This window comes from Gorilla gorilla, chromosome 2, assembly GCF_029281585.2.
Source record: "Gorilla gorilla gorilla isolate KB3781 chromosome 2, NHGRI_mGorGor1-v2.1_pri, whole genome shotgun sequence".
Taxonomy (NCBI): domain Eukaryota; kingdom Metazoa; phylum Chordata; class Mammalia; order Primates; family Hominidae; genus Gorilla; species Gorilla gorilla.
The window spans coordinates 60,621,504-60,641,299 of NC_086017.1; the positions used below are offsets into that span (position 1 = coordinate 60,621,504).

General features: G+C 36.5%; 1 protein-coding gene across 6 annotated transcripts in view; it reads left to right on the forward strand.

Moving 5' to 3' along the window:
* Window positions 1–19,796, forward strand: part of DOCK3 (dedicator of cytokinesis 3) — a 699,272-nt gene that overhangs the window by 84,636 nt on the left and 594,840 nt on the right. For all 6 annotated transcript variants that reach the window (XM_031009748.3, XM_031009752.3, XM_031009749.3 and 3 more), the window contains exon 2: window positions 17,924–18,007. In XM_031009748.3, the coding sequence (XP_030865608.3) occupies window positions 17,924–18,007 (84 nt within the window). The remainder of the gene's footprint in view (window positions 1–17,923; window positions 18,008–19,796) is intronic.

Sequence of the window (19,796 nt, forward strand, 5' to 3'; positions counted from 1 at the left end):
TAGTTTAATGTGGATTCTTTTTTTTTTTTCTTTTGAGATGGAGTCTTGCTCTGTCTCTCAGGCGGAGTGCAATGGCGTGATCTCGGCTCACTGCAAGCTCCGCCTCCTGGGTTCACACCATTCTCCTGCCTCAGCCTCCTGAGTAGCTGGGACTACAGGCGTAGCCTGCCACCATGCCTGGCTAATTTTTTGTATTTTTAGTAGAAACGGGGTTTTACCGTGTTAGCCAGGATGGTCTCGATTCCTGACCTCGTGATCTGCCTGCCTTGGCTTCCCGAGGTGCTGGGATTACAGGCGTGAGCCACTGCACCTGGATGGATTCTTTATTAAAAAAAAAAAAAAAATACACATAAGATCCTGTCTTCTTTTTTTTTATTTTTATATCATTTTTTTAAAATTTAGCTTTTACTTTTATTATTTTTTTAAAATAAACAAAGCTGCAATGTTGTCCTCTAAATTCCTTAGCATAATAAATAAAATTCCCTTTTGCAACACACATGGTACATCATTTTATGTTTCCTTAATAGTCTCATGAATATCTTTTCTCATTGAGATTCCACCTGTGTCCAGTAGAAGGAAAACTTAGCTGAAAGGAACATGAAATAGGCTGAAAAACAAAATTTCTAAATTGCTAGTAGCCTTAGAACACCTTAACACAATTTTGGAGATTCAGCTGCTTTGAAACTGGGCTGCAGTCTGTGTGAGGGCAGTGCTACTTGAGGTTGATTCAGAATGTAGTCTTTAGGGCCCCAAGCTTAAAATGTGGGCCTAGATTCCACCTTTGGTGTCTGTATCCCTGGGAAGCCGTCAAAAGTGCTGGCCAGGTCCTCAGCAGCTAATTTCCCCAAGGGAAAAATTACCCTCTCAGCTGGATTCACTTTTCTGCACTTTAATCTTCTTTTGGATCTTCACCTGATAATTTTTCACCATTTTTCTGAGCTTTTTGGTGTCGTTAGGCTAATGGCTTTGATAAAATGTCCGTTCCCATCCCATTACTGGGTAAATACCCAAAGGATTATAAATCATGCTGCTATAAAGACACATGCACATGTATGTTTATTGCGGCACTATTCACAATAGCAAAGACTTGGAACCAACCCAAATGTCCACAATGATAGACTGGATTAAGAAAATGTGGCACATATACAACACAGAATACTATGCTGCCATAAGAAAGGATGAGTTCATGTCCTTTGTAGGGACATGGATGAAGCTGGAAACCATCATTCTCAGCAAACTATTGCAAGGACAGAAAACCAAACACCACATGTTCTCACTCATAGGTGGGAATTGAACAGGGAGAACACTTGGACACAGGAAGGGGAACATCACACACCGGGGCCTGTTGTGGGGTGGGGGCAGCGGGGAGGGATAGCATTAGGAGATATACCTAATGTAAATGACAAGTTAATGGGTGTGGCACACCAACATGGCACATGTATATATATGTAACAAACCTGCATGTTGTGCATATGTACCCTAGAACTTAAAGTATAAAAAAAGAAAAAAAAATAGATAACCTTAAGGTAGGGAGGCTTTTTAAATTGGAAAGAAGCCCCAGCTAGAGGCTCAAAGACAGTAAATAAAAAACCACAGAAGTCAGTAAAATTAGGTATATAATGTTAAAACCAACATTATTCACATTATGGTATGTAAATGACATTATGTAATACTTAGTTTTGGTCATCAATATGGTGGTCATTGTGCACATCTGAAATTAAGAGAGACAGGAAATATATAAAGAGTTGAGAAATGGGGATGAATTCTACTTCTGGTAAGGTAGGGCTGTATACTTTTAACCAATATTCCTACTAAAGATCTTGTCATCTTTAAATGGAAGTAGTTTTGTACCCTACTTTCTGATCCTGATCTTATAAAGCATTCAGTTTTTCTTTAGTAAGTGTGATATTACCTGTGGGTTGAGGAAGTTCTATTGTAGTCCTAATATTCTGAGGTTTTTTTTTTAATCATGAAAGGGCGTTAGATTTTGTCAAATGTTATTTCTGCATCCAGAATAAATCCCGCTTCATCATGTGTAATCATCTTTATGTGTTATGGATTTTTTTCCTTGTGATATGTTTGTTTGGTTTTGGCATGAGAGTAAGTAATAATTGCCTTGGGAGTTGTTCCTTCCTTTTTTTATTTTTTTAAAAGTTTTTTTTGAAGGATTAGTGTTCTTTTTTAAGCATTTGGTAAAGTTCACCAGGACAGATGCCCTTTGAATTGCAATGGGGTTATATCCTAATAAGTTCATCATAAGTGGAAAATATTGTAAGTTGAAAATCCATTAAAAAATACCCTGATAAACCCATTGTAAAGTCAAAAAGTTGTAAGTTCAGATGCTTTTCAACTTACAGTGGGGTTATATCTCAATAAACCATTGTAAAGTTGAAAATTATATTTCTAACCATTGTTAAGTCAGGGACCATCTGTCTGGTCTTGGACCTGTGAGAGGCATTGTGATTACTGCTTCAATCTCTTTTCATATTAGAGAGCAATTCAGATTTTTCTATTTCTTCTTTTTTATTTTTATTTTTGAGATGGAGTCTCGCTCTGTTGCCCAGGCTGGAGTGCAGTGGTGAGATACACGGCTCCCTGCAACTTCTGCTTCCCGGGTTCAAGTGGTTTCTACTGCCTCAGCCTCCTGAGTAGCTGGGATTGCAGGTGCACACCACCACACCTGGCTAATTTCTGTATTTTTAGTGGAGATGGGGTTTTGCCACATTGGCCAGGCTGGTCTCAAACTCCTGACCTCAGGTGATCCACCTGCTGCGGCCTCCCAAAGTGCTGGGATTACAGGTGTGAGCCACTGCACCTGGCCTCTATTTCTTCTTGAGTCAGTTTTGATCATGTTTCATTTTAGAAATTTGTCCATTTAATCTAGCTTATGAAAAATTTTGGCATACAGTTGTTCAAAGTATTTCTTTTTAATATTTTTTATTTTTTTCATGTTGGTAGTAATAGCTTCGCTTTCATTCCTGATATTAGTAATTTAAGTCTTCTCTCTGTTTTTCTTGGTCAATCTGGTTAAATGATTAATCAATTCTATTGATATTTTCAAAGAACTAACATTTGGTTTCATCGATTTCTTTGCTCAGTTTTCAAATTGACTATGGATATTGGTCTATATGTATACAACTCTTAGAGCACTTGTTCTCACCAAAATGCTAATGGTCTTGAACAAGTTTATATTCTCAGGACATATTTCTTTGTTTGCTGTGATCAAACACTATTGAATTAATTCACTATTTGTAGGTGGCTTTCCTCGTACGACTAGCTAATGACCTACTCAGAAATTTACTTTCGTTGGTTTTATTTTCATTTCTATTTTTGTGTAGTTCGGTGATGAGATGTTGTATTACATTTTTTTTTTCTTGATGGATGGTTTCCTGTGAATTGGGAATACTGTGCTGAGTGCTTAGTCTGTATGCTAACATGTATTCTTTTAGCACAGCTTTCATATTATTGCATAATAAACAGAAATAAATACTACAGAAGCTGTATACAATTGGCCCTTCATACCCGTGGGTTCTGCATCTGTGGATTCAACCAACAGCAGATCAAAAATAGAAAAAAACCTAACAATACCATGATAAAAAATACAAAATTATTATAGGCATACAGAATTTATACTGTATTAGGCATTATAACTAATCTAGAGATGGTTTAAAGTATACAAGAGTATGTGTATAGGTTATTTACAGATACTACACCATTTTATATCAGGGACTTGAGCATCCATGGATTTTGGTACTTAGGAATTCCTGGAAACCATCCTCTATGAACACTGAGAGATGACTGTATGGAATTATGCTGTAAATACTGTTTATAACCCTTTCTACTTAACGCAGTGTGAAAAAATTGAATTTCATAAATATCTACAAAATTTAAGAATTAGCAGCTCAGTATGATGACACATACCTGTAGTTCCAGCTGCTTGGGTGAGGGGGTGAGGCAGGAGGATCACTTGAGCCAAGGAGTTTGAGACCAGCCTGGGGAACATGACGAGACCCCATCTCTTAAAAATTTTTTAAATGTTAAAAGAGTTAGTGTATCTTCTTCCTAATATGTTGTTTTTCAAGTCTTCAGTTTTATTTTGCCATGGATAAATCCTTCATTATATATAGTTAACAATGAGTAATGTTAAAGGGCATATTTGTTTTGTTTTGTTTTGTTTTGTTTGTAGTAGTGGTGGGATTTCACTATGTTGGCCAGGCTGATCTCAAAATCCTGACCTCAAGTGATCCATCTGCTTTGGCCTCCCAAAGTGCTGGGATTATGGGCTTATTTGTTTTGAAGCTGCCACTTTCTTAGTTTTTTTTTTTTTTTTTTTTTTTTTTGAGACAGAGTCTTGCTTTGTCGCCCAGGCTGGAGTGCAGTGGCGCAATCTCGGCTCACTGTAACCTCTGCCTCCCAGGTTCAAGTGATTCTCCTGCCTCAGCCTCCCGAATAGCTGGGATTACAGGCACGTGCCACCATTCCTGGCTAATTTTTTTGAATTTTTAGTAGAGATAGGGTTTTACCATGTTGGCCAGGCTGGTTTCAAACTCCTGACCTCAAGTAATCTGCCCATCTCGGCCTCTCAAAGTGCTGGGATTACAGGCATGAGCCTCCATGTCCAGCCTTTCTTAGAATTTATAAAGTATCTGACAGACACAGTGGGGAGCAGAGCCAAACAGTCTATTAACTTGTAGATTTATTCTTCATGATATTCCTGCAAATAAAGTATAGGCCTGAAAATGGGTCCATGATTTTAGGGAGAAAGCTCTACTCTCCTTCAGGCTGCCTGCTTTTCTAGCAGGTATAATTTATTTATTTTTCTTTCCTCCTGTTTTTATATTAATTTAAAAAATTAATTTTTAAAGTTTTATTTTTAATCGACACATAATAATTATGCATGTTTATAGGGTACAGTGTGATGTTTTGATACATGTACACATTGTGTAATGATCAAATCAGGGCAGTTAGGTTTTCCATCACCTCAAGCACTTGTCATTTCTTCCTGGTGAGAACATTCAAAATCCTCTCTTCTAGCTATTTTGAAATATACAATACATTATTGTTAACTGTAGTCACCTTACTATGAAATAGAACACCAGAATGTATTCCTCCTATCTAACTGCAACTTTGTTTGACCAAACCTCTAACCATTCCCCATCCCTTAACCACCCCCAGCCCCTGCCCCTGCCTCTGGTAACCGCGGTCCTATTCTCTACATCTGTGGGATCAACTTTTTAAAACTCCACATGAGTGAAATAATACGGTATTTGTCCTTCTGTGCCTTGGCTTATTGCACTTAATGTGTTCTAGGTTCATCCATCTTGTCGCAAGTGACAGGATTTCGTTCTGTTTTTATGGCTGAATAGTATTCTTTTTTAAAATATACTTTAAGTTCTAGGGTACATGTGCACAACGTGCAGGTTTGTTACATATGTATACATGTGCCGTGTTGGTGTGCTGCACCCATTAACTCGTCATTTACATTAGGCATATCTCCTAATGCTATCCCTCCCCCCTCCCCCCACCGCACAACAGGCCCTGGTGTGTGATGTTCCCCTTCCTATGTCCAAGTGTTCTCATTGTTCAATACCCACCTATGAGTGAGAACATGTGGTGTTTGGTTTTTTGTCCCTGTGATAGTTTGCTGAGAATCTTGGTTTCCAGCTTCATCCATGTCCCTACAAAGGACATGAACTCATCCTTTTTTATGGCTGCATAGTATTCCATGGTGTATATGTGCCATATTTTCTTAATTCAGTCTATCATTGGTGGACATTTTGGTTGGTTCCAAGTCTTTGCTATTGTGAATAGTGCCGCAATAAACATACATGTGCATGTGTCTTTATAGCAGCATGATTTATAATCCTTTGGGCATATACCCAGTAATGGGATGACTGGGTCAAATGGTATTTCTAGTTCTAGATCCTTGAGGAATTGCCACACTATCTTCCACAATGGTTGAACCAGTTTACAGTCCCACCAACAGCGTAAAAGTGTTCCTATTTCTCCACATCCTCTCCAGCACCTGTTGTTTCATGACTTTTTAATGATTGCCATTCTAACTGGTATGAGATGGTATCTCATAGTGGTTTTGATTTGCATTTCTCTGATGGCCAGTGATGAAGAGCATTTTTTCATGTGTCTGTTGGCTGCATACATGTCTTCTTTTGAGAAGTGTCTGTTCATATCCTTTGCCCACTTTTGGATGGGGTTGTTTTTTTGTTGTAAATTTGTTTGAGTTCTTTGTAGATTCTGGATATTAGCCCTTTGTCAGATGGGTAGATTGCAAAAATGTTCTCCCATTCTGTAGGTTGCCTGTTCACTCTGATGGTAGTTTCTTTTGCTGTGCAGAAGCTCTTTAGTTTAATTAGATCCCATTTGTCTATTTTGGCTTTTGTGGCCATTGCTTTTGGTGTTTTAGACTTGAAGTGCTTGCCCATGCCTATGTCCTGAATGGTATTGCCTAGGTTTTCTTCTAGGGTTTTTATGGTTTTAGGTCTAACATTTAAGTCTTTAATCCATCTTGAATTAATTTTTGTATAAGGTGTAAGGAAGGGCTCCAGTTTCAGCTTTCTACATATCGCTAGCCAGTTTTCCGAGCACCATTTATTAAATAGGGCATCCTTTCCCCATTGCTTGTTTTTGTTAGGTTTCTCAAAGATCAGATGGTTATAGATGTGTGGTATTATTTCTGAGGGCTCTATTCTGTTCCATTGGTCTATATCTCTGCTTTGGTACCAGTAGCATGCTGTTTTGGTTACTGTAGCCTTGTAGTATAGTTTGAGGTCAGGTAGCATGATGCTTCCAGCTTTGTTCTTGTGGCTTAGGATTGTCTTGGCAATGCGGGCCCATTTTTGGTTCCATATGAACTTTAAAGTAGTTTTTTCCAATTCGTGAAGAAAGTCATTGGTAGCTTGATGGGGATGGCATTGAATCTATAAATTACCTTGGGCAGTATGGCCATTTTCATGATATGGATTCTTCCTATCCATGAGCATGGAATGTTCTTCCATTTGTTTGTGTCCTCTTTTATTTCGTTGAGCTGTGGTTTGTAGTTCTCCTTGAAAAGGTCCTTCACATCCCTTGTAAGTTGGATTCCTAGGTATTTTATTCTCTTTGAAGCAATTGTGAATGGGAGTTCACTCATGATTTGGCTCTCTGTCCGTTATTGGTGTATAGGAATGCTTGTGATTTTTGCACATTGATTTTATATCCTGAGACTTTGCTGAAGTTGCTAATCAGCTCGAGGAAATTTTGGCTGAGATGATGGGGTTTTCTAAATATACAATCATGCCATCTGCAAACAGGGACAATTTGACTTCCTCTTTTCCTAATTGAATACCCTTTATTTCTTTCTCCTGCCTGATTGCCCTGGCCAGAACTTCCAACACTACGTTGAATAGGAGTGGTGAGAGAGGGCATCCCTGTCCTATGCCAGTTTTCAAAGGGAATGCTTCCATACTGAATGCCTATTCAGTATGATATTGGCTGTGGGTTTGTCATAAATAGCTCTTATTATTTTGAGATATGTCCCATCAATACCTAATCTATTGAGAGTTTTTAGCATGACGGGCTATTGAATTTTGCCAAAGCCTGGCAGAGACACAACAAAAAAAGAGAATTTTAGACCAATATCCCTGATGAACATTGATGCAAAAATCCTCAATAAAATACTGGCAAACCGAATCCAGCAGCACATCAAAAAGCTTATCCACCATGATCAAGTGAGCTTCATCCCTGGGGTGCAAGGCTGGTTCAACATATGCAAATCAATAAACTTAATCCAGCATATAAACAGAACCAAAGACAAAAACCACATGATTATCTCAATAGATGCAGAAAAGACTGAATAGTATTCTGTTGTCTATATATACCACATTAAAAAATTCATTCATCCATTAATGGACACTTATATTGATTCCATATCTTGGCTGTTGTGAATAGTGCTACATTAAACATGGGAGTGCAGATATCCCTGACGTCCTGATTTAATTTCCTTTGGATATATACGCAGTAGTGGGATTGTAGAATCATATGGTATTTATATTTTTTAAGTTTTGGAAGAACCTCCATACCGTTGCCCTGAATGGCTGTACTTATTTACGTTTCCACCAGCAGTGTATGAGAGTTTCCTTTCTCTTCACATTCTCAGGAACATTTTTTTTGTCTTTTTGATAATTGCCATCCTAACTGGGATGAGGTAATAACTCATTGTGATTTTGATTTACATTTCTCTGATGATTAATGATGTTGAGCATTTTTTCATATACCTGTTCATCACATTTATGTCTTCTTTTGGGAAATCTTTATTTTTAATTGGATTTTTTTTTTTTTTTTGCTACCGAGTTGAGTTCCTTATATTCTGGATATTAACATCCCTTGTCAGATGCATAGTTTGCAGATATTTTTTTCCCATTCTGTAGATTGTCTCTTCACTCTTCTTTTCTGTGCAGGATCTTTTTAGTTTAATGTAATCCTTTTTTGTTAAACATTTCTGGTCTGTGCTTTTGCCAGACTGATGTTATGAATTGTTTCTCCTATGGTCTTTACTAGTAGCATTCAATAATATTCAATATCCCTTCATAATAAAAACTCTAAACATGTTAGATATATTAATGGAAGGAATGTACTTCAGCACAATAAAGTCCATATATGACAAACCCATAGCTAACATCATACTGAATGGGGAAAAGCTAAAAGCTTTTCCTTTACAATATGGACCTAGATGAACATGCCCACTTTGACCACTCCTGTTCAACACAGTACTAGAAGTCTTGGTCGAGCACGGTGGTTCACACCTGTAATCCTAGCACTTTGGGAGGCTGAGGCTGGTGGATCACTTGAGGTCAGGAGTTCGAGACCAGCCTGGCCAACATGGTGAAACCCTGTCTCTACTAAAAATACAAAAATTAGCCGGGTGTGTGTGGTGGGCGCCTATAATCCCAGCTACTTGGGAGGCTGAGACAGGAGAATGGCTTGAACCTGGGAGGCAGAGGTGACAGTGAGCTGAGATTGTGCCATTGCAGTCCAGCCTGGGCGATAGAGCAAGACTCTGTCTCAAAAAAAAAAAAAAAAAAAAGTTTTAGCCAGAGCAGTTAGGCAAGAGAAAGAAATAAAGGGTGTCTAAATTGGGAAGGAGAAAGTCAAATTGTCCCTCTTTGCAGATGGCGTGATCTTATATATTGAAAACTACAGACTTCACCAAATAGCTATTAAAACTAAGAAATGAGAATTCAGTAAAGTTGCAGGCTACAAAATCAACATACAAAGCCTTTCCTCTAAGATCTGGAACAGGACAAGGATGCCCACTTTCACCAGTTATTCAGCATAGTACTGGAAGTCCTAGATAGAGCAATCAGACAAGAGAAAGATATAAAGGGCATCCCCGTTGGAAAGGGAGAAGTCAAATTATCCATATTTGCAGATGATATTATCTTATATTTGGAAAAACCTGAAGACTCCAACAAAAAAACAATTAGAACTGATAAATTCGGTAAAGTTGCAGTATACAAAATCAACATACAAAAGTCAGTAGCATTTCTATATTGCCAAGATTGAACAATCTTAGAAAGAAAAAAGTAATCTCAGTTACAATAGTTACACATAAAATTAAATAGTTAAGAATTAACCAAAAAAGTAAAAGATCTCCATAATGAAAACTATAAACACTGATGAAAGAAATTGAAGGGGACACAAAAAAAAATGAAAAAAAAAAAAATCCGTGTTCATTGATTGGAACAATCAGTATTTTTTAAATGTGCATTCTACCCAAAGAAATCTACAGATTCAAGGCACTGCCTATCAAAACAGTGATGACATTCTTCACAAAAATAGAAAAAAAAATCTAAAATTTATACGGAACCACGAAAGACCCAGAGTAGCCACAGCATTCCTAAGCAAAAAGAACAAAACTGGAGGAATCGCATTACCTGACTTCAGATTATGCTACGTATAGACGCATAGACCAATGGAACAGAATAGAGAACCCAGAAACAAGGTTTGTCTAACCCTAACCCTAACCGTACCTTAACTGGCAGGTTAGGGTTAGAGTTAAGGTTAACACAGCTACAGCGAACTCATTTTCACCAAAGATGCCAAGAAATACACTATGGAAAAGACAGTCTCTTCAATAAATGGTGCTGGGGAAATTGGATATCCATATATAGATGAATGGAGCTAGACACCTATTTCTTGCCATATACAAAAATCAAATCAAAATGGATTACAACCTCAAACTATGAAGCTACTACAAGAAAACATTGGGGAAAATCTCCAGGATATTGGTCTGGGCAAAAATGTCTTGAGCAATACCTCAAAGCACAGGCAACCAAAGCACACATGGACAAATGGGATCACATCAAGTTAAAAAGCTTCTTCGCAGCAAAGGAAACAGTCAATAAAGTGAACAGAAAACCCACAGAATGGGAGAAAATATTTGCAAACTACCCATCTGAGAAAGGATTAATGACCAGAATATATAAGGAGCTCAAACAACTCTATAGGAAAAAAATCCAATAATCTGATCAAAAAATGGGCAAAAGATTTGAGCAGACATTTCTCAAAAGTTATACAGATGGCAAGCAGGCATATGAAAAGGTGCTCAACATCATTGATCATCAGAGAAATACAAATGAGACCTACAATGAAATACCATCTCACCCAAGTTAAAATGACTTGTATCCAAAAGACAGACAATAACAAATGCTGGTGAGGATGTGGAGAAGAGGGAACCCTTGTATGCTGTTGGTGAGAATGTCAATTAGTACAACCACTATGGAGAATAGTTTGGAGGTTCCTCCAAAAACTAAAACTAGAGCTACTGGCCGGGCGTGGTGTCTCACACCTGTAATCCTAGCACTTTGGGAGGTCCAGGTGGGTGGATCATGAGGTCAGGAGATTGAGACCATCCTGGCTAACATGGTGAAACACTGTCTGTACTAAAAATACAAAAAATTAGCTGGGTGTGGTGGCGGGTGCCTGTAGTCCCAGCTACTTGGGAGGCTGAGGCAGGAGAATGGCGTGAACCCGGGAGGCGGAGCTTGCACTGAGCCGAGATTGCGCCACTGCACTCCAGCCTGGGCGACAGAGCGAGACTCCATCTCAAAAACAAAAACAAAAACAAAACAAAAAACAAAACAAAATAAAACAAAAAAAAACTAGAGCTACTATGTGATTCAGCAGTCCCACTGCTGGGTATATACCCCAAAGAGAGGAAATCAGTATATCGAAGAGATATCTGCACTCCCATGTTTGTTGCAGCACTGTTCACAATAGCCAAGATTTGGAAGCAATCTAAGCATCCATGAACAGATGAATGAATAAAGAAAATGTGGTACACATACACAACGGAGTACTATTCAGTCATAAAGAAGAATGAGATCCTTTTATTTGCAACAACATGGGTGAAACTGAAGATCATTATATTAAGTGAAATAAACCAGGCACAGAAAAACAGACATCACATGTTATCAGTTATTTGTGGGATCTAAACATCGAAACAACTGAATTATTAGAGACAGAGAGTAGAAGGATAGTTACTAGAGGGTGCGAAGGGTAGTGGGTGGCTGGGTGAGGGGAGGTGGAGATGGTTAATAGGTACAAAAAATAGTTACAAAGAATGAACAAGACCTACTGTTTGATAGCTCAACAGGGTGACTATGGTCAGTAACTTAATTTACATTTTAAAATTACTTAAAGAGTGTAATTGGTTTGTAACTCAAAGGATAAATGCTTGAGGGGATGGATACTTCATTCTTCATGATGCACTTATTTTCACATTGTATGCCTGTATCAAAACATCCCATGTATACCATAAGCATATACACCTACTGTGTATCCACAAAAATTAAAAATAAACATAAATTAACATATAAAATATGTAACATTTATATGTGCTACGATTATTCAATCTCAAAAAGAAATCAAGAAAACAATCTCATATACAATAGGTAAAACAAAAAATACCTAGGAATAAATTTAACCACAGAGGTGAAAGATTTCTACAATGATAAACTAATGTTATTAATGACAAAAACTGAAGAGGGCACACATAAATGGAAAGATCTCATGCTCATGGGTTTGAAGAATTAATATCATTAAAATGTCCGTACTATTTCAAATGATATACAGATTCAGTGCAATCCCTGTCAAAGTACCAATGACATTCTTCACAGAAATAGAAAAAAAAAAATCCTAAAATTAGTATGGAACCACAAAAGACCCTGAATAGCTAAAGTAATGTTGAGCAAAAAGAAAACAGCTGGAGGCATCACACTAATTGTCTTCAAAATATACAGTAAAGCAGTAGTATCCCAAACAGTGTGGTACTAACATAAAAACAGACACACAGAACAATGGAACAGAATAGAGAACCTAAAATAAGTCCACAGTTACAGCCAACTTATTTTTGACAAAGGTGCCAGCAATACTCATTGGGGAAAGAATGGTTTCTTCTATAAATTATGCTGGGAAAACTGGATATTCACATGCAGAAGAATTAAACTAGACTCCTATCTCTTACCATTTACAAGAATCAACTCACAATGGACTAAACCCTTAAATGTAAGACCTGAAACTATAAAACTACTAGAGGAAAATGGGAAGCACTTCATGACATTGATCTATATTAATTAAAAAAAATCATTTGAAAGCCAATGTAGAAGGAAGATAGTTATGGAAATGTAAAGTTTACGTAGGTTCTGTGAATACACATGAAACACTCAATTTTAAACAATGAAGGCTGTTGTTAATTTACATGTTCTTGTTAATTAGTGATGTAGATTAAGAAGACAGGAGTGGTGGTGAGTGCTCCAGAGACTGAAATTTAATAATAAGGGCCTCGATAAAGAGTTTGTTAACGAGTAAAAGAACTGCTGATGTTAAATTCTTAAGTGCTTATGCAATTCATTGTAGTTTTATTTATGAGCCAAGCTTAGAATACACCTTTGATCTTAGACAGCTATATCATTGTTAATTTGTGGCTACCTGCAATGACTTGAGACTACAGAACCTAATCCTTTCCCCTCTACCTTGGAGGGTTCAATGCAATAAATCCTAGGGTGGACCATTTATTTTTCACTTGGTAGTCAGAGTAAGACACCGATGAGTATCTGATGTTTCTTAACAATTCCCAAGTCTGTACAATATTAAGTGATAGAGCTTGGTAGAACTGCTTTTTAAAGTTTTAAAAAATTTGAAAAGTTTTTGTTCAGAATTTATCTTCCATTGAGGATTTAAAACATTTACAGATTTATAATGCTACAAGTACTTGCAAATATAGCCAAATATTCCCAGAGTATACAGATTACCAATAGCAGTTTGGATATCTTCAGCAGAGATCAAATATAAATATATGCATATATACACATGCAAATAGACTCATGGTATATACATTTTTTCACAGCTTGTTTTCTTTACAACTGAGAGGCTTGATATCTCTTAGTATATGTTCACCTCCTTCATCCTTTGCATTTTTATACACATTTCAGAATCAGTTTATTGATTTCTACAAAAAAGTTTATTAGAATTTTGATTGGGATTGCAGAGAATGTAATGATCAATTTAGGGAGAATATATATTTTTACACGATTGAGTTTTCTAATCCATTAATATGATATATGCTTATATTAGGCTTTTAATGTCTCTAATATTTTATAGCTTCTTGTGTAGAGTTCTTCTACATGTCTCATTAGATTTATTTCCAGTTACATTTTTTGATGTTATAAATGGTGTATTTTCAAAACATTTAATTTTCTAATTGTTTATTGATATATAGACTTAAAAATATTCACCTTGTATCTAGTGATCTTGCTACAATCATGTATTTGTTGTAATAGTTTATGTCTATATTCTTTTGGATTTTTTTTACATACACAGTCAGACCTGCTGATAAAGACAATTTTATTTCCTCATTTCCAATTATTACACCTTTAATTGCCTTATTTGCATCGACTGGTCCTGCATACAGTGTTGAATAGAAATGGTAACAGTGGCCATCCTCTTCTTGTTCCTAACCTTAGTGATAAAATGTTTTGTATATCACCAGTGTGTGTGATGTTTGCTATGGACACATCATAGATGCCCTTTATCAGATTAAGGAAGTCCCCTTCTAGTCTTATTTTCTTAAGAATTTTTGTCATGAGTGGACTTTGAATTTTATCAATTTTTTCATTTATAGAGGTGATCATATGATTTTTTTTCCTTCATTAATTTTCTAATATTAAACCAATCTTGCATTCCTAGAATAATCCCCAATTGGTCATGATGCATCATCCTATTTATGCATAGTTGGATTTGATTTGCTTTGTTTTTTTTAAATGTTTTTATTTATATTAATGAGAAAGATTAGCCTGTAATTTTCCTTTAGTCTCATGTCCTCAGGCTTTGCTGTCATGCTGAGTTCAAAATGAATTCCCTCTTTGGAAGAGATTATTTATGATTGGTGTTATTTTTTTCAGATGTTTCGACAGATTCACTGATAAAGTCATCAGGACCTGGCATTTCATTTGTGGGAAGTTTTTAATTACAGATTAACTTTTCTTTAATAAATATAGGACTATTTAAATTTTTAACTTCTCTGCCAGTTTTTGTAGATTTTGCCTTTCTGTAAATTCGTCTCCCATGTAAAATTTCAAATTAGTTGGTATAAGTTTTTTTGTGTAATATCCTTTTATGATGATTTTAATGTTTTGATTGCTGATACTGATAATTTGTTTCTTTTCTTTTTTCCTAATTAGTTTTTCTAGATATCTGTCAATGTTAGTGTTTTCAAAGAACCAATTTTTAGATTATAAGGCTTGATTTACGGTAGTGGAAGTTCTTCAAGATTGACAGGGCGTTTCTTCTTATTTTTTTCAATAGTTTTGAGAGTACAGGTAGGTTTTGGTTGCATGGATGAGTTCTTTAGTGATGAAATGTGAGATTTTAGTGCACCTGTTACCTGAGCAGTGTACACTGTATCCAATATGTAGTCTTTTATTTCTCAACCCCTTCCAACCTCCCTCCAGCAAGTCCACAGAGTCTATTACTCTGTATGTCTTTGTGTCCTCATAGCGTAACTCCCACTTATAGATGAGAACATATGGTATTTGCTTTCCCATTCTTGAGTTTCTTCACTTAGAATAATGGCTTCCAGCTCCATCCAAGTTGCTGCAAAAGACATTATTTTGTTCCTTTTTATAGCTAAGTGGTATTCCATGGTGTATATTTACCACATTTTCTTTATCCACTTGTTGGTCAGTGCGCATTTAGGTTGGTTCCATGTCTTTGCAATTGTGTGAATTGTGCTGCTATAAATATGCATGTGGATGTGTCTTTTTCATATAATGACTTCTTTTCCTTTGAGTGGATACCCAGTAGTGGGATTGCTGGATCAAATGGCAGATCTATTTTTAATTCTTTAAGGAATCTCCATACTGTTTTCTGTAGCCGTTGTACTAATTTACACTCCCACCAGCAGTGTAAAAGTGTTCCCTTTTCACTACTTCCATGCCAACATCTATTGTTTTTTGATTTTTAAATTATGACCATTCTTGCAGAAGGTGGTGTCTTATTGTGGTTTTAATTTGCATTTCCCAGAGGATTAATGATATTGAGCATTTTTTTCCATGTGTTTGTTGGCTGTTTGTTTATCTTCTTTTGAGAACTGCCTATTCATGTCCTTTTTCCAGTTTTTTATGTGATTTTTTTTTTCTTGCTGATTTGAGTTCCTTGTAGATTCTGGATACTAGTTTTTTTGTCAGCTGCATAGTTTGCAGATATTTTCTTTGTGGGTTGTCTGTTTACTCTGTTGATTATTTCTTTTGCTGTGCAGAAGCTTTTTAGTTTAATTAGGTTCCATTCATTTGTTTTTGTTTTTGTTGCATTTGCCTTTGGGTCTTACTCAGGAATTCTTTGCTTAAGCCAATGTTCAGGAGAGTTTTTTTCGATGTTATCTTGCAGAGTTTTTATGGTTTCAAGTCTTGGATTTAAGTGTTTTATCCATCTTGAGTTGTTTTTTGTATAGTGATAGATGGGGACCCAGTTTCATTCTTCTACATGTGGCTTGTCAGTTTTCCCAGCACCATTTATTGAATAAGGTGTCTGTATTAATCCATTTTTATGCTGCTGATAAAGACATACCCAAGACTGGGCAATTTACAAAAGGAAGAGGTTTATTGGACTTACAGTTCCATGTGACTGGGAAGGCCTCACAATCATAGTGGAAGATGAAAGGCACTTCTCACATGGCAGCAGACAAGAGAAGAGAGAATGTGAGCCAAGCGAAACAGGTTTCCCCTTATCAAACCATCAGATCTCGTGAGACTTTTTCAATACCATGAGAGCAGTGTGGGGAACACTGCCCCCATGATTCAGTTATCTCCCACCAGGTCCCTCCCACAACACGTGGGAATTATGGAAGTACAATTCAAGATGAGATCTGGGTGGGGACACAGAGCCAAACCATATCAGTGTTTTTTTTTCCCAGCTTATGTTTTTGTATGCTTTGTTGAATACCATTTGGCTTTATTTCTGGGTTCTGTATTTTTTTCCATTGGTCTAACTGCTTATTTTTATTCCAGTATCATGCTGTTTTGGTAACTATAGCCCTGTAGTATAATTCAAAGTCCCATAATGTGATACTTAATATTGCTTTGGCTGTTCAGGCTCTCTTTTGGTTCCATGTGAATTTTGGGATTGTTTTTTCTAGTTCTTGGGAAAAATGATGATGATATTTTGATGGGAATTGCATCGAATCTGTAGATTGCTTTTGGCAGTACAGTCATTTTTACAATATTGATTCTTGTTATCTGTGAGCATGGCATATGTTTCCATTTGTTTGTGTCATCTGTGACTTTTTTTAGCAGTGCCTTGTAGTTTTTCTTGTAGAGATCTTTAATTTCCTTGGTTAAGTATATTCCTAGGTATTTTATTTTTATTTTTTGCAGCTGTTGTAAAAGGGATTGTGTTCTTGATTTGATTCTCAGCTTGATTTTTGGTGTATGGCAGTGCTACTGATTTGTGTACATTGATTTTGTTCCTGAGACCTTACTTTACTGAATTTGTTTGTTAGATCTAGGAATCTTTTGTATGACGGGTTTTCTAGGTATATGATTATATCATCGATGAATAGTGACAGTTTGTCATCTTCTTTTCCAATCTGGATGCCCTTTATTTCTTTCTCTTGCCTGATTGCTGGTTAGGACTTCTAGTACTATGTCAAAGAGAAGTGGTGAAAATGGGCATCCTTATCTTGTTCCAGTTCTCAGGGGGAATGCTTTCAACTTTTCCCCATTCAGTGTGACTTGACTGTGGGTTTGTCATATATAGCTTTTATTACTTTGAGGTAAGATGGGGCTTTTCTTTATTCTTTGTATTCTTATATGACTTTTGGAATCAGTTTGTCAATTTCCTTAAAAAAGTTACGGGATTTTGATTGTTATCTATAGATTTTTTCTGTTGTGCATTTGCTTTCTATTTCATTAGTTTCTGTTCATTTTTATCATGAGAATTCTGCTTTTCAAAGCATAATCAAATTTATTTGATGATTATTTTAAAAAATATCTATTTGTTTGCTTGTGGTAGATAAGAAGCTCCTAATATTATTTTTTTCTTAAGTAATTGATACAAACTTGCTCAAAAAGTACACTTGAACACAGGATATCCAAGGGACAGAGACTCTGTTAATAGAAATGTTTTTCTACAAGCACACATGCACCCACCACTCATGGATAGCAATTTTCCCACAATGTATTTTATTGTCCCAAACTGCTAATATTATTTTTCAACATGTAGATTAAATGGAAAGGGGCTTACACTTTAGAAAGAGGAATTAGTAAAGAAGGGAAGGTATACATTTAAGAAAATTTAGTGCTTAATTCAGTGACTCTGACCATGTCTCAGTGTTTAAAAATGCTAATTGGTGTGTTTATCCTTGCTTTTCTAGTGATATGCAGCTTTCGAGGATCTGTCCCTCAAGGGTTGGTCTTAGAAATAGGAGAAACAGTCCAGATTCTTGAAAAATGTGAAGGTGAGTATGGACCTACAAAGCACATGAATTGTGATCATTTTTGGCAGTATTATATACATTTATTTTGTGCTAATAAGATTATAAGCAATAATTCTGGAGCCATAATTAGTCACATGATGAAATAGTGTTATATAAAATTCTTCCTGATCTATGTTCAGCATAAAGGTATGAGCTTTTTTGATTCTAATATATTAGCAACAATTAGATAATTAATTTCTGGCTGTCAGAACACGTTTTTTACATATATTTATGGGGTACTTGAGATACTTTGGTACAGATATACAATGTGTAATAATCACATGGTAAATGTAGTATCACCTCAAGCATTTACCTTTTTTTGTGTTGCAAAGGTTCCAATTGTACTCCCTCAGTTATTAAAAAATGTGCAATAAATTATTGCTGACTGTAGTCACCCTATTGTGCTATCAAATACTAGATCTTATTCATTGTATCTAACTATATTTTGTGCCCTCTTATTTTTTATGAATAGGTAATCTACCCATGCTTAGCTGCCTTTGAATAGAACTACGTTATAGTCCATTTATTTGTGTGTTTCCGTCTGATTGGCTGGGCATCTTTAGTCCTAATTAGAACAGGTCCTCAAATTTTTTTTTATTTTTATTTATTTATTTTTTTTTGAGAGGGAGCCTTGCTCTTGTTGCCTAGGCTGGAGCGCAATGGTGCGATCTCAGCTCACTGCAACCTCTGCCTCCCAGGTTCAAGTAATTCCCCTGCCTCAGCCTCCCTAGTAGCTGGGATTACAGGCGCCCACCACCACGCCCAGCTAATTTTTGTAGTTTTAGTAGAGATGGGATTTCACCATGTTGGCCGGGCTGGTCTTGAACTCCTGACCTCAGGTGATCCGCCCACATCAACCTCCCAAAGTGCTGGGATTACAGGCGTGAGCCACTGCGCCTGGCCTAAATATGTTTAAATGTAGTTTGGCTTGACTACTGTCCTCTTCTGTGGCATATATGGGTATTTCTACTGTAACATTTACACATTCTTGAGATGGATCATGTTCTTCAGAATCTGTAATTAAATCAATAAGATTTATGGGAAAAATAGGGAGAAATTACACAAAATCAGAGTATTAATAAAAGCAAAATTGATGCCATGGCAAATAACTTGGGCAGCCTGGACTAGTAGTTCAGTATGGCTACAAGCCATCTCAGATGATATAATGAAGTAGAACTGTTGCAGTGTGGGTATAGAGCCAATGTATATGGGAGTGGAGCTCTAATCTAGTTGGGTTACTATTAAGAGGGGTATGGGAGGACATGTAACCTACCATGATCCAGGAATCATATATATTTAGGAGTACACTTCTCTGGAAAGGGAGCTACACCCGTTTTAAATTTTCTTAAAAACGGAAGTATAAATTAGCACCCTTTTATGATAACAACTCTAAGGGAACTAAGAATAGAAGGTAATTTTCTTTATCTAAAACATGATAGCTACTAAAATACCTGCAGCAAACATCACATTCAGTCATAAAATATTGAAAGAGTTTTCACTGAGATCTAAAAGTGAGACAAGAATACCTACTGTCTTACTCTGTTTATGTTTTGCTATAAAGGAGTACCTGAGGCTGTATAATTTATAAAGAAAAGGGATTTATTTGCCTCATGGTTCTGTAGGCTGTACAAGAAGCGTGACACCAACTTCTGCTTCTGGTGAGGGCCTTAGGAAGCTTCCACTCATGGCAAAAGTCAAAGAGAAGCCTGTACGTGCAGAGATCATGTGGCAAGAGAGAAAGCAAGAGTGAAGGGAGGTGCCAGGCTCTGTT